We start from the raw sequence: 20,796 nt of genomic DNA on the forward strand, positions 1-20,796 counted from the left end.
CACAATGACCTATTTCCTAACCTCACATTCTTTCTAAAAGCATCTTTTAAGGGTTTTTTTTTTGGAACCAGTCAGAATAGAGAAAAGCGACATAAGCAAAATCATACACAGCAGACTTCTGAGACCATATGCAATAGTATGTGAAACACAAATCACCACCACTACCACTGCAGGTCAAATAACAGACTGGAAAAAGGTAAAGCTAGGGCAAAATATTATGGCCTCCAATAAAGCCTCATACTGAGTTATAGAAACAAGTTGTGTTCAAAAAACAAACCAACAACATTAACAGGAAGAGAGTCATCAGATATTAAGCTTGAAAAATGTCATTTGTTTTAATGCGGACAGTTTAATTTTGAGATCTATTTAGACCACAAATGCTTTAGGCTAGCTACCTGAAATAATGGGGTTTGGATTTTGGTTTTCAGATACAGGCTGAAGGCATTGTAAGTTATCACGAAGATTAAACTCATTACCTTGACAGATGAGACTTGGCTGAATTGTATCATTTTGCAATCCCTTTTCTATCCAGGCACCCTATGGATTCAGTTGCAACATACAATGAAATGGTTTGTGGAGCTTAACAGACAGCAGAGAAAATTCTACCATATTATGGACAGCAGTGCAATATTAGGCTGTTAGAAAAGAAACCTAGGATGGACATATATTGGAGACTCACTTCTAAACAGGCTTGGGCCACATAGGAAGTTGCCTGTACAGGGAAGTAACCATTTTCAAATTATTGACAAAAAAAAACGTTTCAGCAGTGCTCATCTTAAGGCAAAAAGAACAAACTAAATAACATGACCAGATCTTAAAGAATACTTTGCACATTTGCATTGTGCTTTATTAGTAAACAAAGTGCAACGATGGTCTTTAAAATGGTCATCAAAAGAAGCTTCATAAAGTAGAAAGATCTAGACGTTGTCTGAAGAAATTGTGTATATTCATTCACACAAATACCTTGTGCACCACTCTCCGAGAGTCTTGCAGTGACTGACAAGAGTGATATTGGTCTGCAGATCCCTGTACCACAGCTGTCAGCAGTCTTAAATAAAGGCAGCACCCTTTGATGTTTTCCAGAGGCCAAACTACTAAGCCTGTGGTGATGGAATGATTAAACAACTGTGTTAATAGAAGAAACTTTTTTGAAAGCCTAAAGCAGTTTGTTATCAAGAATGTCAAGGTGTACTAGTATGATTATTTTAAATCCTAGATTATTTTCTAAAGCCGTAAGGCATGTCTAAGTTCAATTTTGGAACACAAATCGCAGGTCCAGACAACCAAATGTTTATTAAGGAAGCAATTGCAATCACATTCAACTATACACATATATCATATACATGTACACAGCAACTACTTGGCATACAGATCAAATTGTGAGGTAGTCACATGAATATCAGTGCAAAAATTATTTTAAAAAATGTTGAAGCATGATTAATTTGGGGAGGGACAAAGGTGTTAATCAAAACTGAGTAAAACAGTAATTTTTTACACTTGGATTTCAAAGCTAAAAACTAGTATTTTTTCCATATACAAGAAGCTGAAAATTTCAAGTAGGTGCAAAATACTTGATGAATTATGCCCCTTGTGGCTCATGACAGAATAGAAATCTTCCTTTCTGCGGATATCAAGTTTAGAATGTTGTATCTCAAAGAAAGCGCTTGTGGAAGAAGAGAGAAAAACAGGACAGAAATAGCAAAAAGAAACCCTGTGTATGTTAATCACCTGCCAAAGAACCAATTTTACTGTGATTTCACCTGAAGATTTAGGAAGTTACCATCTCCTAGATGCATCTCAAAGTGGAAGCACGAAAATCTGGCCGAGTTTTTTTATATACATAATCTGATCAGTGTTTAAGCAACGCTAATGAAAATTGAAGTTCACATAACCCAACAATAACTCTGTTGCTATTATGCAGTTTAGTCCACCATATTTCAAACCTCTGTCCACTTATTCCTACCTCCTGTAGAAAGATAATGGGTACCCATGCCTAACTGCACACAGACACTAAGGCTTTCAGACAAGTCATTTACTTTTGTTTTGCTCTAATTTACACAGTGTATGCTTTTGTCTCTAAGTCTGGAGATTTAATATCGCATGCCCCATTGTAATATTCATCAGTGTAAAAGCGAAAATTCTCAAAAACATACGCAAGTGAATTATTTTGGTGTCTGCCTCACGGAGGCAATCAGAAACAAATTGAAAATTTTCTCTGGCTGATTTTCACCTAAAATTCAATCTGAGGAACTGATGGGGCAGACAACATGGTAGTGACAGACTACAGATCATGTGATCCCCAAGAAATATTGAAGGTAATGTTTTACTAATTGCCTGACTCCATAGAAAAGCCATTACTTAGAATGTGAACCGAATCTAGGGCTGAATGCATTCCTACTCTGTGGAAGCAATTTCCCAATTAGAAAATGAGCAACAGGTGAGTATGTTTAAAAGAATGAAAGCTGCTTATCTATAATTCATCTGGATGTACCCAGAGTGAGAGAAAAGTAAATTCAATTTTTTAACCACTACCACAACCTTCCACATTGGCTTACTCAATGAGTCCTCACCTGTAGTAATCAAATTAGTCAAATGCATTTAACATCCACGTTTATAGAATGATAGAGTATAGCTGAAAAAACAAGCAGTTCCTTTTGAAGGAGCTGTTGTTCTTGTCAAGTTCAGGTTGCTTTCTGGTTTATCTACTCTTCGTGGCCCTAATTTGTCAGCCTTTGAAATTTCATTTCAGCTTTGTTACACTGCCAGTAAATTAGGCAGCATCATTAGAATGCCATGCCATTATACTATTTTAGAGCCATCTACATTCTGAAAAGCATAATTTAAAAAACTCAAGTATATCAGAATACATGCATATTGTATAACTACAGTATATGTCATTATGAAAGCATACAATTTACACAATAAACATACATCTATAAGACTATCAAACCAAAGATATGTTATGTATCTGAGACAGAAAGCTTTATAATGTAATTTATACAAGTTGCCAAATCTATCTTATACAGCACCACCAAATGATTACAACCCATAAGTGTTACCATAAATCATATTCCCATTAGCCCAAAAAGCAGTGCTTCACATGTGTCATGTCTCAGAAAAAGTGGAAAAGAGACTGCTATATCTTCCAAAAGAGAATCATAACTCTAGTGCCATCTCATTTTCACGTGCCATTCCCTTGTTCCTGCTTCCTCTGAAGTTTTGACTCCAAGACAGAATTCCCCACAGGACAGGTTTCAAATGATTATGAAGATTATTTTTTCCCCCTTCCAACATAAAGCAAGCTCAAACATGAGCACGCCGCATGGTGAAATCTCAATTTAGCGAAAAACAAAAACCCTTACCTGCATAATTTGCTGTGCTGAATTGTTCGCATAAATCTAGGTCAAGCATATTAATGTGAAAATAAGGAAACGGCAAATGAGAAAAAATACCACCACTGTAAACTGAACAGAAAGGCTGAAAGTTATCATTTACTATTTACCCATTGTATGCAGCAAATATTTTAGTGGGGCAATGCATACCAGTTAGTGAGTGCCTTACTTACATGCTTGCTGCAATCAAGTGAACAGCAGCTGAAACTGAAGTAAACCTCGCCAATTACTAAGATGGAAGTTCAATGGGCCCATCTCATTTAGGAAACTGAAGATGTGTAACATTATAGAAGGATGTATTTACCTTGAGAAAGCATTGCCTAGATGTTTCTCACTGGGTTTGTTGAGTAAAGTTTCTTCACCATCTGCATTTGTTTTAAACCTCTGACAAAAGAGGCAGGGCTGTATTTTGTGATTACTTCAAATCCAGGCCCCGAATCATTAAATGGGAAGACAGACTGTTCCAAAGAGCCGTTACCAGTTGGAGGAAAAATGTCATTCATAACTGAAGCTCTAAACATGGCTTGTATTTCAAAAGAAGGCGTGAGCACATGGGGAACAATATGTTGTGCAAGATAGCGGGCAATATATCCCTTAGCTTCTTGAAAGCTCTTATTAAATTCACTTCACAATTGAAAGGCAATTTGCCAAGGCAAATGTTTCTGTAGTCCATGAGCCATAAGAATCTCAAGAGAGTGAATTTTATATAATTTCTTCTTTTTCTTTAGAGATTAATTTCTGTCTAATTCTAGAAAAGCAACACAATCTGACAGACCTCTTAAATTAAAAGTTCCCTAATAATAACTTCTTCCAGAAAGACATTCAGGGGTATGAGGTCTATTAAAAATATAACTATAACACTCCATACAACATTCTTATCAAATATAGGCTCTGTCATTCTCAAGTACAGTATATTAAGCAGTTAAAATTAGCAAAGCAATTAATTGAAACAGACAATGAACAGAGGCTGAAAAAGTTATCATTTACTATTTACTCGTTTTATTTGTATTCTAGAACAGTAGGAGGATGATGGCATGCCCTGTCTAGACAGAGAACAACAATAACAAAAACAAAATAAGTAGAAGATGAATGCAAAACTAAGCTGTTTCAAGATCAGAAAATCAATGCAAAAGTGAAAGAGCTGGTCGTTGCTTTCTAAACATGGCGGAACTGTTGTACAACTTTCATTAGGAAGGATCATGGCAAACATTACCATACATTTGAGTCTGTTTTTTTTCTTTGAAAATATTTCACCCTGATATTTCAGAAAGGGCAATACTCATTTCCATTAACTGTAATGCCTAGCACATAGACACAAATTGTTAAAAGACCTGCAGTTTAGTGACAGGAACTCAATAAGAAGTCACGATTTTGCAAATGCAAAGAAAAAACAAAAGTACTTAGCTGTTTATTCTAGCAGCTCCTTGCCATTTGCAAAACTTGCTGTCATATTTAGATATAGACAACTAAGCTGAGCTAAAAGCTGAGGAAATCCATTCTGAACCATTTTACACTTCTAACATCTGGATAAAAGACCTGACGTTAGAATTTCACCCCTACTAGCGATTCACGGACAGAAAGCACAACAAATGTCCATATCTGATGACTCAAAGTTTGTCTTCTTCAGCAGGTACCCTACAATAGTACAGAAAAGCCGTCTCCAAGATGTGCTCAGAACTGAGATGTGTGACGTTTTCATCCACTTCCTTTGGATGCATTGCAATCACTTTTCTGTTGCTTTTTTTTTAAATTCTGTGACAGAAGACACCTGAACCCCAATGCCATCCAAGGCATGTGTGCAACCCTGCGCTCTTATCCCCACTCTGTATGGGGCACCTTCATCCAGCCCCCTGAAGGTGGAGGCATTAGGGACACTGGGAGGTCTGGTATTGAGAGAAAGTGTGGAGGTAGATCACTCCCCAGTGAACTGTCAGCCCCTTCTGCTTTAAGGACACTGGAAAGAGATGATGAATAGTATATAAACCATGTATTTATTTAAACCCTGTAAAAAACAAAACATCTCTAAATTTTATTATCTCACAGTACCTGTCCATGTATTTCAGTCTGCTGTGATTTCTCATATAGACTTAATACTTACAGCATATTATTGAAAATCTAACCAAAACAAAAGTTTTCAATTGCTGTTTCCTAACATTCAGAAATTGACAGGTTCTTGGATGTGTTCCTAAGAACCAAGGGTCTGGTTTAAACAAATAACACTGATTATCCATTATTCCTTCTTAGGCATATTTTCAGTGGAGCTATAGAGGAGTTTGCTGTACTAAACAGCTGCAGGACCCAAAAGCTAGTCTGTGCATTTTCTTTTCACTTATCAAATGTATAAACTCCCAAGACATTTACACAACATAATGACTTCAGTTTTCCTTCCAAGTGATGGCCTGGATTTGTATTCACATCACCCTTACCCAACTCACTGTAAAGGAAAATTAACTGATGAAAAAATAAAATATATGCATATATGCAAACAAAGATGGTAGCAAACATCAGTTGATGTGTATAACCCTGGACTGAGCTAGTCCTGTCTTGGAGAGGCTGGGGATCTGTTGAAATTAACTGCAACTCCAATCTTAATCAAGTTGTTTGTATAAAATGTCAAATCACCTGTTTTACAAACAGTTGCTGATTAATGTCCTCAAAGCCCCTTCTTGATTCAGTGTCAAGCATGCAAAAAATTGATATATCTGTTCGCTGTTCCAAAGAAGGGATAACTGAGGTGATGTGGGGATACTGCTTGCTTTTTATCTGGGATATGACGCATGTCTCAATCGTCACATTAAATGTCCTGAAAATGCTCAAACGCAACTGGCTGGTTACTTAGTTTGCCATACCTTGTGCTCTCAGGGGCTCTGTGCCTCTTCTCTCTCTGTGCCAGCCAGTCCTCGATGCTCCCCAGTGAGAGTTTTCTGCCAAGATCGGGATCGTCTTTAAGTCGTCTTTCCTCTGTTTGACACAGAGACACATGCATTTTTTATTCTGCGAGGAGGGGAATCACTTAGAGGAAGCGCATATGAAGTCTATGGCACAGCCACTTAAATAAATGTCACCTCATATTTACGGATATCTTAGTAAGGTGAACATCAATGGCATTTTCCCTCAAACGTTACACACCATGCATCGATTCCCAGTAAACCTGCCATTAAGAAAGCTGGACTTCAAGGGCATTTTAGCACTTCATACCCTCTATCATCCTACTATTGGCTGTCCCCTTGGAATTCTCCAAGTAAACTACTCCAGCTTGGGTACTACAACATACATCACAATCTTTTACTTTAGTTTTTGAAACCTTGTGAATTTTAATCCGATGCAGGCCTGTGGGACTGGAAAAAGCAGGGAAAACTGGATGCACATGAATGAAATGCATACAATATGTAACCTATTTCACAACAGACTAAAGGATTACTGAAGCATATTTAATAAAGACTATACTTCTAACCCTTTCTTTATTAATACAATTTAACAAACTTCAACGTGTGAATATAACTGTGTACTTAAAAGTGTCTATCACCAAAGATTTATTACTTCTTTTTACTGTACGCTTCTTAAAAATAGTTCTCTCACTACAGATAGTATGACTACTAAAGAAATATGCCATAAATCTCTAGAAGGAATAGAGAAAAAGCAGTAGGTTTTCAAGACTGAAATTAGGTATTCACAGCATTTCTAACATGATGAAGACAAAAGGTTGTTCTAAAACACTCTGTTAAACTCATCAATGGCATATTAGTGCCACCTTGTGTAAAACAGATTTACTCACCTTCAATCTGATGTTTTAAACTTCCTATGTCTTGGTCTGTCATGTGGGAGAACCTACAGTTTGAGCCAAAAACACACTGGCCTAAAACACAAGTAAACACAAGACATTATAAATAAAAACTGTTTTACATTTTTGACCTGATGATAAGATGAAAAGGTTTTAAACAGGCTTACCGGTCTGAAGAAACTTTCTACAGGGCTTTTTGGTTTGCTCATCAGCCAAGATTGCAGATGCATCTGTACAGGAAAAATGAAAAACATTTACTGAAATGCTTTTGCAATATGGGTTAACAGTGCCTGGTGCAAATGCTAATTATAAAGCCTTGCACATTCCTAATAATGAAGAACAGAACTTCCTTTAAATAATGTCTTATTCCTTTTATTGTGAACATGTGTTTGTGCCACGTGTTGCTACTAAATTTAGTTATATGTGTAAAAAGACTAATTTGAGCATGTTACATATAAGTTAAATGACTTATGACATGTCTACATTTTTATGTTATTTTGATCTTCATGTTGCTCATTTTTGAAAAATTAGGTTCTGGTGTCTTAATAATAATAATACACTTCTATAGCGCTTTTCTGGACACTCCACTCAAAGTGCTCTACAGGTAATGGGTACCCTCCACCACCACCAGTGTGCAGCCCCACCTGGATGATGCAACGGCACCCAAAGTGCACCAGTATCCTCACCACACATTAGCTCTCAGTGGGGAGCAGAACAGAGTAATTAGGAGGCCATGACTGGTAAAGGCCAGGGGGAAATTTGGCCAGGACACCAGGGTCACACCCCTACTCTTTTCTAGAAACGCCCTGGGATTTTTAATGACCACAGAGAGTCAGGACATCAGCTTTACATCTCATCAGAAGGACTGTGCCTTTTTACAGTCTAGTGTCCCCGTCACTATAATGGGGCGTTAGGACCCACACAGAATGCAGGGTGAGCTCTCCCTGCTGGTCCCATTAACACCTCTTCTAGCTGCAACCTTAGTTTTTCCCCAAGAGGTAATCATTGGCCCAGCTCAAACCAACTGAGCTTCAGTGGGTGGCCAGTTGTGAGTTGCAGGGTAATATAGCTGCTGGTCTTATCTATTATATTGTGAATCTGAAGTGGGCTCTTGCCTCTGAAGTTGTCGAACCAGGCCTTTTTGCTTCTTTGGTGCTGAACACCATTGAGATGCTTCTTCCTGTTGTGCATGTTGTCCTGGAAGGAGCGGTCGCAATAGTCGCAGTAATATCGCTTCCCCATGGTGTCAACACGACTTTCCTACGGCAAAACTAGATCAGAAGAATCACGATGACATTACGGTCAACAGACAGAAATGGTCGAAGATCATAGCTAAATAGAGCAGTTGGCTGAAGTAAATAGTTCTTAGATGTGTTTGGACATCATCAACAGAGTTACTGGTCACGTTAAAATGCATGCCTACTCTCATGAAGTACTTGAGCTATAAAATCTAGCATTTTCGCAAGTAATTATTTTAAATTATAAGACAACAAGCCAGTTAATATTTAATTAGCTAATAATACAGATTTTTAATCGTAGCACTTACATTAACTATCGCCTAACAAGTTTAATTGCTTCATAATTTACTTTATTCTGCGGTGCAACTTTAAACAGTTCACAAAACTTTCTAAATATTATCAACAGCAATGTGGTCTACTTACCTTTAGTGTTAATAAAAAATCCTACACCAAATGCTTACAAGTTTATGTGAAAACAATTGTTAGACTGAACACAAACGCTTTACAGAAACCTTCCAACACGCCGCCGCATCAGCACAACACGCCAATTTCCGGTTTGAACACTAGAGGATTTTGGGGAATGTAGTTTTTTTTTGTAAATCTATGGGTTAGATGGGCTTTCCGTGATTTTTTGATTGCAGTTAAAGTCGCCATCGTATGTGGGTACCGGTAACAAGCGTCGCTAATTATACTTGTACTAGTTAATCTAAAACATTAGCCCAAGACCAGTCCAGATCAAGGTATATGAATCAACAGCATAATGTCATAATGTTCTTTTGTCAAAAAAAACTACTGGGAGATAAATGTCTGAGAGAAATTGACACACCACCACAACAATTATAATTTAAATTTTGTGCACTTTACATTTTTTATTAAAACTCTGCTGGTTTTCAACGACTACCTGGTCATTAAAGATAAGATGTGTGCTGCACTTCAGTAAAAGAGCTTAATATCCAAGGAATTGTATACAACGCCTGACTCTATGGCTCTAGTTAGCCTCAAGAACTATATTTCGATTTAGACGTTGATTTGACGTTATTTTTATTAACTACAAGTCCCGGCGTTCTTATACCACTTCCTGTTCCTGCCTTCGGCGGTGCACTGCAGCAGCAGACATGGGGCCGGGTAGACGGGTCTACAATTTTCTCTTCGGGCGAACCTCTACCTTCGTCTTCTCTATCGTGGTGGGAGCCGTCGTGTTCGAGCGTGTGTTCGACCAAGGTGGAGATGCTCTTTTTGAGTATCTGAATCGTGGGGTGAGTTCATAAAGTAATACCGGTATGGCATTTGTATCCTAGTGCACTGTAGGCCTGACCTTCTAATTGAAAAGGACAGACTGTGTAGATCTTGCGAATGCTGTCTTAGGCGGCGCAGCGACGTACAGAGTTTCACTGTATTTTGTGCCTTGTTATTACTGTCAGTAGTGATCTATAGTAAAAAAAAACACCTACGCTATTGCCAAATAGCCGCGTTGTGTATTGTCCACTCGTTAACGTTATTGCATTCATTTTTTAGAAACTGTGGAAACACATCAAGCACAACTACGAGAAAGAAGACGAGTAAGGTGTGATGAAGTCGTTCCTCTTATTTGTGGAAATCCTCGGATGAAGGAGCTCCAGAAGACGAAGATGTGTTTCTGTCACCCCAAAACCAGAATGAATGCCTGGGACAGAGACTGGACTGATTGTCTTGGACCGCTGGACCTTTCCCAGCTACCCAGAACAGCAGCGAAACAAGTTCTGGCCTACGGTATACAATGACTACACAATATTATGTTGGAATTTGATGGGACTGTTAATAAATTAAATTTAAAAACGTGTGAATTTGTTTTGTATCCACAAGCCTTGGAATGGGTTAGCTTCTATGTGCTGTTTTATTAGAACATAATGTTGAAGTGAAGAACACATTTCTTTGTCAGAAATAAACATTTAAAACCTATTCTTATTGATATAATGTTAAATAATTCCCTGCAAAACAAATAAGCAGCCAACAGCCTACTTTTATTAGATGTATGCATTAAGTACAACTTGAGCAGTTTAACTAAAATGTTAAAATGAACAATAGCTGAAGAAAGCTGTTATGATCAGTTAAGTTTTTCCCCCTTTTTTTTTAGAAACAGGTACTGTAGTTCTAAACAAACAAAAGTTATTAAGGACTATAAGTCAGTTAGTGTTATTTGGGAAATTTGATTTCATAATGAGCAATTAAAATATTTGAGTTTGGGAGAATTAAGCTTATTAGTGTTATTTTTAACATGCAGGAACAATTAAGTGCTTAACTGCTTGCATTACTCTTACAGCACTACTACATACCATTACATTGATCCAGCTCAGTGGAAGTACAGGACAACTGAATGATTTAATTTGCGAGGGTAGTGCAGTACACCTAGCAAAAGGATAAGGCCCATTAAACATGAAAGTCTTTCATCAAGGCAATAAGCATCATCCTGCTTCCAGAAGGAATTGTGAGGATTTCATTCATATCTGCTGGCTGGCTGCCATGTCGCTGAATTGCCTGAGATGGAATTGCAGGGTGAGTTTTCGGGTCATGACTTTGAGCGCCAGGAAGGCAGTCAGGACCTCGCCAAGGATGAAGAGGAGGTAGACGATGTGCACAGCTCTTTCCAAAGGGAGGATAATAATCCCTTCATCCAGCAGGAAGAAGAGCACAATGGGGAGCTGAAACAGGAAGGAAAGGAGCCAGAAACTTGCCAGTTCTGGCACCTGATGAAACAAAGGCAATAAAGACTTCATTGAAACATTTAAATGGCTGTAAATGAAAGAAATATTCTCCTTACGTAGTACGGCCAAAGTATGTATAAAGTATTAGGAACACAGTTTTTCTTTTTGTCATTGGCCTTAAAATTAGCGATTGAGATCTTTTGAAAGCAATTCTGTACATGGTTAAGATTTATTTCTGTGCGGCCTGGCAGTGCTGTTGCCTCACAATCATGTGCAGCACCTTCTGTGTGAAGTTTGTAATTTCTCCTTGTGTCCATGAGGGCTTTCTCTGGATGCTCTAGTTTCCTACAACAGTTCCAAGACAAGCTGTCTAGGCTCATTGGTGTTTCTAATTTGCCCACCTATGCATGTGAGTGCACGCATACAGTATGTGTGCTTAGCACTGGGCCGGAGTCCCGTTCAGGGTGTTGTCCCACCATTCACTCTGGGTTTGCCAGACTAGGCTCTGTCACACAACGGCTCTCTAAGGATAAAGCAGTTACTTAAGATGGATTCGTAGCATACCTTTTCCTTCAGGTTTCCTACGTATCCGAGATAGAGCCGCAAGCACTCGGACACTGTGAATAGGACCATCCCTGTCACCAGGAGAAACTGGTAGTAGCTAGGCAACAAATAGAACTAAAAAACACAGAAATGAGAGTGCAAGAAATACTTCGGTCAAATTCACATCAAGTCCATTTTTTAAATGCATTGTAACAGGAAAACAAAGTACCTTTAACTCCAGCATAAGTACTTCAGACACCCACCAGACAGGAAAATAGAAGACATTGAAATACAGCAACATCTGTAGGGGTAGGTGTGACACTATTTCATGTGCTGAAAACAAATATAGTACAGAAATAAAAATATAGAAAAAAACGTTTCTATGTTCTAGCTGTAACCATGAAGTCAAAGTTTTAAAGAATTCGTTGTTACCCGAAAACCATGATGAATTTATATTAACCCACAGTTCTATAATCAATATAAATAATTTTGCCGTCAACAAATTTACTTTGAATAATGACATGATGATAGAACGTTAGGATAGTTCCATTATTGACCTGTAGCCTCATATTGCAGATCTTAGAATATCTCTTTTAGAACATTTATTTTACTAGTAAAGAGCTTATTGCAACAGTAACAGCCTATAATTCCAGAATCACTTTTAATACACATATGAAACATTATCCATGTGCAAAATCTGTTAATGTTCTCTTAAAAAACTGAATAATGATACATTCAGGATCAAATAGAACAAGCATTTTACAGTCATGTTATTTTTTACTCAATTTAATTAAATTTAAAGTAAAATATAATTGTACAGAACATAGATTTTACTGCACCAAGAAAAATGTACACCCCCTCAAAAAAAGAATTCTAATACTATTCCTCAACTAAAACATTCAATGTAATAATGTAGTAATATGTGATATCGCAAACATGATATAAATATTGCCCTTTCATTTATGTCCTATTCTTTCAGACATTAAATCTGCATTACCTGTCACACAAGTCTGTCCATCTCCACTGTCCTGTGTTCTGTTGTGTGTGAAGACAGAACCACTTACATAGGCCAGACCCAGACGCAGGTTCTGTGGTATAGGTGTGTAAAACACAGGCATGACTGCCCCTTCTACAGACACAGACCAACTCCATGGCTCCCCATCTGCCACTAGACTGGTGGGATTAACTGTACTGCCCTGCTAATCAGATTATGCACAAGAAGGCCTTTTCAGAAGAGATCCCAAAGGCCACAGCCTTTTCAAAACACAAGTCGAATTTGCCGTAGGTGCAGGTGTGCCCGTGAAATACTCAGTAAAACAGCAGGACAGTTTCGCTGCGTCAAAAAAGTAATAAAAGCCCAATGGCATCCGATGTGACTGAAGTGTTTGCACATTTCTTGTGCTTTCATTGGATTTCCATTCCGCGACCGCAATTAATAAAATATCTAATAAAACATCGGATTGGTCTCCTTTTCAGTTAAATTAGAGATCAGCGGAGATCTGGGAAGTTTTTAAAATTAAAATAATGGAACATGCAAAAAAAACGCTTTCTGAAAAAAAATAATTTCATTGTAACGTGAAACTGAGTATTATTGATGTTAAATGAAAACAAACACATGAAGAATTTATCTGTATATATAAAAGGGCATAGAATTGGGGCTCTATAGTACAGCAGAAAATGAGAAAAAAACTTTAGTGCCTCATGGAAAAAGACCACACGGAGACACAACACGCGAGTGATCAAGCACCAGTGATAATTCCTGGCGAAACTTATTCAATTAACCTTACATTTTCCAGTGTCACGGAATTATAACGTTATAAGCTTTCTGCGCCTCGGCAATGTGTTATCGCCCCCATGTGAGTCTTACAGGGATCACCGGTGTCTCTGCAGTACACACCAATCACACGTGGTGTCACAAGCCCAGGGCATTGTGTGGCCTTTCCCATATATACGCACAAATGTGCTATAAAATGTACTATCATTCACAGCTTTATTACGCAATCATAAACTTATGATTACAAGCTACCATAATAAGATTATTATAACAATACAGTTACCAAATATTGTAGATACTTTAGCTAGAGACCTAAATAGAAACCGTAATGTTTTGCAGCCTTCTGTAATTTGTGCAGCTTGTTAAAGCTTTTTAAACAAACACACAAAACTTACTACTTATGTGGCCATGCTGTTTTGAAATAACGTCGCTAGTGTTTTTTAATGACAAGAGCAGTATCCCCTCCCAAGCAAAATGTGCAAGATATCTCACAGTCGTCTTCAGGCACAGCAAAGAAAGAAATGCAAACACATATAACTTAGTCATATTGTTGCAGTTTTTATTATTATTTTAAGTTTGTATTGTGCTCAGCTTTTTCGTACTGCAAGAAACGCGCTTTCTCAGTTTGGAACCAGACAGATCTGCCTTTGGGTCCCACACGTCATTCTTACTTCCCGCAGCAGTTCCGAAGCTGTCCACTAGGTGCCCTCAAAGTTCATCCTTAGGCGCCTTCAGGGGGAAGTGCTGGAATTCTTTTGGGACCTCCTCCCCTTTCTGCGACCTTCTGTAGAATCCCAAAGAATCCAGGAGGCTGCTAATCTCGTCTGCTTTCATGTTTTTCACAGGAACCGACTGCAAACGACAACATCAGGTGTATCAATCAGGTAACTTGTGCACTTTTGCAAAACACGATTAAAGGCAAGTTCTCCCAGCGCAAACCTGACCACTACAACATCCTATAATATTCCTGTTGCTACAGATTTTGACTGCTAGTTTTGCACTTTGCTGCATGGCTTAAAGCCAAACGTCGAAAACTGATACAAGCGCAAAATTACAGAAGAGGTTCTGCTGAAATGACAGCCTTTTATTAGATCTGGAAGGACGTTTTGTTTTTCTTACACCTCTCTAAATTCTGTAAAGCAATTTAAATAAAATATTAAATATTGATAACAGGCGGGTTTTTTAAACGACAGTATATACTGTAGATGCTTCGTGTATACAATGGACAGGCAGGTCCAGTAGTTGTGGTGTTAATATTCCGCTGAGAGCACACTGCTTACCTTCACAACCTCTTCTTTCGCATTGAAGAACACCAGCTGTGGCTCTTCGCTGTCGTCAGAGTGATATTCTAGGTTATGGCTAAATCAGGAAAGTTAAGGCAAATTGTGTAGTGTTGGGAGGGTGAAAAAATAGAAATGATTCTCTACAATGATATAAATCAGAATCAGAATATTAATCAGAATTAAAGTACTATGAACTAGGTTATCACGTGGCTTTAAGCTGTATACCAACCTGAATCTATTAAGCCTCCAGTACAGACAGTACAGAAAGACAGGCAAATGATAGCTGGTGGTGTTATTATTCCAAGTGGAATGCAATGCTAAAAGATACTAGAGAGCCCAGCGCTCCATCAGAAACTGGTAAAGCTCGGGGATTCTCTTGATGGATCATCCAACCACGCTGGGAGCCTGGCAAAGAAAATATCAGATTTATTACTGTCGTCTTACAGGTGTGTGCCCAGAGGAGACATCTACCAGTAAGACAAAAATAACCGTTCCCAAATAAATGCTATTTTACAGTCAATTAACTTACCACCAGCTTCCCTTTGGCTATTTCCAGATTTTGTTCAGTCGTTGTTTCTGAACTTTTATTTGCCACGCTTTCTTTTGCTGATAAGGCCAGCAGACATAGCAGAAAAGCCCACATCTTTTTGGTCTGTAAGCTGCTAAAATAAACTATATTGGTAGCAAGAGGTTGAAAAGGCTGAATTTTTAGTCAGTTGTGGGCTAAACCAAACTTTTAAATAGGGGGGTGTGATGGGGAAGGTGGAGGTGGTGTTGGGGATTTTGCCAAGATAATAACCCAAAAGTATATCAATTGTTCAAATGCAAAGCAATACATTAGGAAATTCATTCTCATTACAATATCACATGGTGTATGTTGGACTATTTGTTGCATTTTGCACCCCCTAACTAACATTTAAAATGATTTTTTCCAAAAATACACCCTTGTTAGCAGGTGTGTTATTATCAGCTTTTCCCATAGAAAGCCTCATGCTGATAAATGAGTTCAGACTGCTTTTAACTTTTAACACATCTCATATTAAGTATAGCATGTCATGAACGAGCAAATTTTGAAATGCTACTCAGGCAAATGAAAACTTCAAAGTACATTACCATCTCCCTTTTAATTATTTATTTTGATATCAAATTCCTAAAGAGAATTAAGAAATGGTAACCCCCACTTACAAGAACATAAGCTACAATTAAAAATGTATTTCAGCAAATCAGTAAATAACTGATAACATCTTTTTGACTGCAAAAATGTCAGTAAATGGAGCTTTGTGGGGGGGGGGGGGTCAATCTTAACATAGTAGCTGGAGGAAATATTATACCTTGAGTTAATTATACCTTGACTATCCTTGAGTTAATACTATATATTGTATTATTTTGCTATTTCAGTAAACTTTTCTTGCAGATATTTCACTCCTGGACTGTTTTCACTAATACAGTTACATTTATTAAACTTACTGGAGCTCTGAAGAACAATATGGTTCTGCTTTTGCCCTAAATTCAATCTTACACAGTGGAAAGAGAGTTGCAATTTGAAAGCTTGCAAATGTCTACCAATTAATTTCTTTATTAGGTTCCCATTGAGGAGTGCAGTTTTCAGCCTCACCCCCAGAGGGCTCACAAGTCACATCTCTTGTTTTTTTGGCAAAAGGGAAGGTAAAATGTACTTCCAAGTACAGCCACAGACAATTATCTATCCAACTAAAATAAACCCTTCAGGATAGGAATGTTGGAGAAACCATCTTTGCTATTCTTTCCCCAGTCAGTCCTGCATCTCTGACTTCACACGGTAGGCAGTTGTGCGGGTGATGTGTCAGACACGATAGTCCTTGATTTTACATTTTCTTTAGTGAGAAAAACATGTGACCTGGCATCATGCTTCCTGCAGCCCTCATGGATAAAGGATAAATATTTATATCTCTATATATCCTGTGTTGGCCAGGTCTGATTTACCAGATGCACAGAGATGGTAGTCACATGCAGTGTTCAGAGTGCAATGCACCAGTGGAAAGAAAGCATGCGAGTACAGTATTTCACTTACCAGCACCCCCTCTCCTTGCTGAATCACATGTGCACTGGAAATATGCATGTGTCAGAGGTGCGTGACTAGAATAAGAATAAGGAAGTGGGGTAAAGCTTGCTCTTTCCACTCTTAGTATCTTGGCATCTCTACCAGAATATGCACAGGCCTTTAAGCACCATCAAGAACATCTTTAAAAAGCATCCATTTAAATTACAACAATCACGAGTATCCTAACTGTTATTACTATAGTCGCAGAATCATGAACAGCAATAACAAAATTACTACGAATAAAATAAAATATTTGTGACTGATAATAGTAATTGTTGTTTGTGTGGGCACTGAACAGAAGAATGCTCAGCCGATTCCCTAATTACTGTCCTTATATTCAGAGCCTATGAAAGCATGGCACACCCTTCAATAATAATTCTACACATGCATATGAGAATTTGCAATGTAGTACTAAACCATTGTAGTGAACAAAGTCTATGAAGTAAATGGAGTTTATTGCTACTAATTAGTGTCCACAAAACACTTATCAGTCTGCTAAAAACAGAAATATTATGGTCTGACATGTATGTCTTTGCCTCCTTTCCTCAAAAGGATTTCTGGAGTAGTAATTCATTATCTGTAATGGCATGTAAAGGGATTGGGTTCACGACAGTTGCCGTGGGTGAGTCTTTCCGGTTTATGCTTAAGGGTATGCATTTGAACCTGAGGTGAAATGTAAATGTGTTCAAGTCGCCCTCCATCACCACCGTCGTCTCTAACTTCGTCATCATTGTCAAGCTTAATCCGAGACCTTTCCTCTAAACAGTTTTGGAATACGTCCCTAACGGGGGGGGGGGGGGGGGGGGGGGTAGAGAGTTGGGGGAGCACATCAGAAGGAGCTCATAAAAGTTTGTTAGCATGGTTTCGGTCAGACAGCAGAGAAAGCAATAACACACATTCCACAGCTGGTGAAAATGTGGAAACTTGGAGCTACGGTAGAAGGCAGGTCATTTGGTCAGAGTAACTAGTCCCAGTGGAGTTAATGTGTAACAGAACTCTCTGTTCCCTGCATCTGAAAACCAGCAGAATAAAAGAAGGAAAAATCTTTTTTAACTCCAGATGGAATTTCAACCAGGTTTCTTCCCATAATTTTAATGGATATGGGAAAGTGTATTCTTTTTACTTTTTTATAAAGCCCCCTTTACCATACCTGAAAAAAGCTCCCCAATTTGTCAGAACAGTGTGATTTGTTTCATTTATGGATAAGTTAGAAGATTTACTTGACACAGTTTTGTTTCTTTTGTATAAAATACAGAAGGCATTATATTTGTTTACACTACGGTTGAATTAACTGTGTGTCACCCGTTGGTTGTGCTGTTAAAGTTATTATAATATCCTAAGAGCAATTAAATTATATAAATCCGTAATACAATAATAATCTGATTTCTTATCTGTGTCTGAAGGTATTCTTTCTTTCATTGAAGTGTTTTTAATTATTACCCGTCACTGAGGTGATGTACGCTACAATTTCAGGTTTTCTGCTCTACATGTCTCCAACTTTGAAATCCTGGGGTGATTTTTCTCCGGATGTGCTAGTCCCTGGCTTGTTTTTCAGACTCAGCAGTTAAGTATTGTTATAGTTTACCCAACTTCCCTCCACTAACACTGCTGCTTTACAAATGAAGGTTGTTCTTTTGATCTCTACTGTCTGGAAATAATTTTTATGGCTAATTGAACCTCATTAAAAACGTTGTTGTTTTTAATTAAGTCTTCTAGTGGCAACTGAACAGCCAGGGAAAGGTTTCAGGAAAGTGAATCTAGGACTCTCCCGTGTGGATATACGGTAAATGTTCCCAGAAAATGGAAAATGATGCCCTTTCTATTGAATACTGTGTGCCATATAAAATATTCCCAGCTCAGCATGGATTGATCTTTTACAAAGACTCCTATCCATGATTTTGTCCAATTAAAACCCTTTACAAAATCAGCAACCTATTACTTGCTGAATGGTATTTTGAGTCATGGGTTTTCATTTTGTTTTGGGAAAGGAAGACTCCAAGATGTGGATTGGCACACATTATTATTATTATTATTATTATTACTACTACTTATGCCTATATATAGTGCTTTTCTGGACACTCCACTCAAAGCATTTTACAGGTAATGGGGACTCCCCTCCACCAATGTGTAAACCCAATGACAGCAAAGGTGCACCAGTACACTCACCACACACCAGCTAGTGGTGGGGAGGAGAGGAAAGTAATGAAGCCAATTGATACATGGTGATTAGTAGGTGGCCGTGATTGGTAAAGCCCATTGGGAAACTTGGCCAGGTTGTGGTGGTAACAGACCTACACTTTTTAAGAAATGCTGAGGAGTTTTTAATGTCCACAGAGAGTCAGGACCTTGGTTTTACATCTCATCTGAAGGACAGCGCCTTTTTACAGTATAGCGTCACCCTCACTATACTGGGGCATTAGGACCCACACAGATCTCATTGTGAGCTCTCCCTACTGGTCCCACTAACACCTCTTCCAGCAGCAGCCTTAGCTTTTCCAGGAGGTCTCCCATCCGGGTACTGACCAGGCTCACACTTCTTTAGCTTCAGTGGGTTGCCATTTGTGAGTTGCAGGATGCTATAGCTGCTGGCTATAAATGTATATATAGAATGTGGGTATATAGGTTTTATTTATGAGTAAATACGATATATTTTTAAGTTTTACAAAAGCTGTGCTAACATGTTTTAACAAAAAATATCTGAATTCCCCCATAATTTTTCTTGCCATTTCTTGGTTTAGAAAGGTTTTAGCTCATGCTTTTAAGAGACCTATAATAAGAAAATGAATTAAAACCTAAATATTTGGCAAATTCTATAAAGCCTGAACAATGCAGGCTATGTTATAGCTGAATCCGCCAACAGAAACCACCAGACTACCAGAAGCAGGCACTATAGTAGTCAGGCACTATTTACTTTTAAATAAGCAATCACTTTGCTGAGAAAGCACTTTCCTGAAACAGCCACATTGAAGCTTTGTTTTTAATAGGGGCTCTTGAATTACATTGTGTCACCAAGCACTGTAGTTATAAACTTCTGCTTGTGTAAGAAATTGCATTTTTGTCCATGAGTTAACTTGTTCGTAATTATGATGGGTGGGAATAAAATGTGAAAGCCAGTAGCTTAAAGGAACTGAATGTGTTGTTCGCACAAATCTCTTGTTCCCTGGAAATAGAATGGTACCAAAGACTAGTGACATACCTGTACACTTTCTGTATAGGTGTTACTAGTGAATAGAAGTGAATGGTCTCACAGCCTACACAAACTGATTTCTGCCAGGAGGACATCAATCAATTGCCATAGACAATACATAAGCAGAAAAACGAACAATAGGTCTTTATTTGGGTCATTAATATTAGTTTAAACAAGTTCTAAAATCTTGAATAACTTGGAACAAAGTTTTCTGTTTCAGAGATTTTCTCCTTGTCATTTTCTATATTTACAATTAAAATTTATAATGAACAATTCCTGTCAACCAACAAACCCACACAGTATCGGGAAATGGTTTGTGAGGAGGGTAAGGGAAATAATGACAATATCAAAGATTTTTGAAAATGCACAACATACTGTACCACTCCAGTAATGTAGTATGTAATGCTCTGAAGTAAAAGGAATACAATTCTCTACACACAGAGCAACCCATCACATTTAATTACATTTTAAAACAACCAGAGCTGTATTCAATTCAGCACTGTAGTTTTGCCAGCACTATATTCAATATCTGGATAACTGAAAACCAGTTCTGTTTCGTGTGTTTATCAAAATAGACTGGGACTGAACCTTAAAAGAAAAGTCAATAGAAATAAACTAGCTTTAAAAATACAAACTAAATAATAACCACCAAAATTATGATTTATAATAGGATATTTGTAAGCACTTTTATTCTTAAGTGTCAACAGTAATGTTTCAATGATATATTTTGTAATATGAAGTTTTGGCTAAGCATCATCTTCCAACAACAGGCTGTTAAGGCAGAGTTAAGTGTTTTTGTCCTGATTTCTAAAAACTAAAACATATGATTTGAAAGTT

At 37.9% G+C, this 20,796-nt stretch overlaps 4 protein-coding genes across 5 annotated transcripts; 1 reads left to right on the plus strand and 3 right to left on the minus strand.

Annotated features, from left to right (window-relative positions):
- Nucleotides 1-4,368: 4,368 nt before the first annotated feature.
- zmat5 (zinc finger, matrin-type 5) lies at nt 4,369-8,965 on the minus strand. 2 transcript variants are annotated; one of them, XM_088935798.1, is made up of 6 exons: nt 8,835-8,965; nt 8,289-8,444; nt 7,341-7,403; nt 7,168-7,248; nt 6,242-6,353; nt 4,369-5,346 (listed from the first exon to the last, which is right to left on the minus strand). In XM_088935798.1, exons 2-6 carry the CDS (start codon nt 8,413-8,415, stop codon nt 5,205-5,207), a joined length of 525 nt encoding a protein of 174 aa, XP_088791924.1. In that variant the 5' UTR covers nt 8,416-8,444; nt 8,835-8,965; the 3' UTR covers nt 4,369-5,204. The 2 variants fall into 2 exon arrangements, with proteins under 2 accessions (XP_088791924.1, XP_088791925.1); XM_088935799.1 differs by having other exon boundaries at nt 8,289-8,433; nt 8,835-8,891.
- Nucleotides 8,966-9,043: 78 nt separating this feature from the next.
- Nucleotides 9,044-10,228, plus strand: uqcr10 (ubiquinol-cytochrome c reductase, complex III subunit X). Its single transcript, XM_088935730.1, has 2 exons — nt 9,044-9,667; nt 9,927-10,228. Exons 1-2 carry the CDS (start codon nt 9,527-9,529, stop codon nt 9,972-9,974), a joined length of 189 nt encoding a protein of 62 aa, XP_088791856.1. The 5' UTR covers nt 9,044-9,526; the 3' UTR covers nt 9,975-10,228.
- Nucleotides 10,229-10,888: 660 nt separating this feature from the next.
- On the minus strand, nt 10,889-12,753 carry LOC148818995 (transmembrane protein 17A). Its single transcript, XM_088936052.1, has 4 exons — nt 12,633-12,753; nt 11,865-11,968; nt 11,657-11,770; nt 10,889-11,134 (listed from the first exon to the last, which is right to left on the minus strand). Exons 1-4 carry the CDS (start codon nt 12,751-12,753, stop codon nt 10,889-10,891), a joined length of 585 nt encoding a protein of 194 aa, XP_088792178.1.
- Nucleotides 12,754-13,956: 1,203 nt separating this feature from the next.
- Nucleotides 13,957-15,336, minus strand: selenoe (selenoprotein e). Its single transcript, XM_088935732.1, has 4 exons — nt 15,222-15,336; nt 15,021-15,097; nt 14,690-14,768; nt 13,957-14,261 (listed from the first exon to the last, which is right to left on the minus strand). Exons 1-4 carry the CDS (start codon nt 15,333-15,335, stop codon nt 14,118-14,120), a joined length of 414 nt encoding a protein of 137 aa, XP_088791858.1. The 5' UTR covers nt 15,336; the 3' UTR covers nt 13,957-14,117.
- Between the last annotated feature and the right edge of the window lie 5,460 nt (nt 15,337-20,796).

This window comes from Atractosteus spatula, chromosome 17 (assembly GCF_055471065.1).
Source record: "Atractosteus spatula isolate fAtrSpa1 chromosome 17, fAtrSpa1.hap1, whole genome shotgun sequence".
In the NCBI taxonomy this organism is placed as follows: domain Eukaryota; kingdom Metazoa; phylum Chordata; class Actinopteri; order Semionotiformes; family Lepisosteidae; genus Atractosteus; species Atractosteus spatula.

Excerpts from the sequence above, each read along its gene's own strand:
- uqcr10 (XM_088935730.1), top strand. The coding sequence starts at position 9,527 with ATGGGGCCGGGTAGACGGGTCTACAATTTTCTCTTCGGGCGAACCTCT. Across the intron at positions 9,668-9,926 it reads TTGAGTATCTGAATCGTGGG|AAACTGTGGAAACACATCAA; the intron begins GTGAGTTCATAA and ends TTCATTTTTTAG.
- zmat5 (XM_088935798.1), bottom strand. The coding sequence starts at position 8,415 with ATGGGGAAGCGATATTACTGCGACTATTGCGACCGCTCCTTCCAGGAC. Across the intron at positions 7,249-7,340 it reads TAGAAAGTTTCTTCAGACCG|GCCAGTGTGTTTTTGGCTCA; the intron begins GTAAGCCTGTTT and ends CTTGTGTTTTAG. Across the intron at positions 5,347-6,241 it reads AGAGCCCCTGAGAGCACAAG|TGTCCTTAAAGCAGAAGGGG; the intron begins GTATGGCAAACT and ends ATCTCTTTCCAG.
- LOC148818995 (XM_088936052.1), bottom strand. The coding sequence starts at position 12,753 with ATGCCTGTGTTTTACACACCTATACCACAGAACCTGCGTCTGGGTCTG. Across the intron at positions 11,969-12,632 it reads TGGACAGACTTGTGTGACAG|CACATGAAATAGTGTCACAC; the intron begins GTAATGCAGATT and ends ATTTGTTTTCAG. Across the intron at positions 11,771-11,864 it reads TACTTATGCTGGAGTTAAAG|TTCTATTTGTTGCCTAGCTA; the intron begins GTACTTTGTTTT and ends TGTGTTTTTTAG.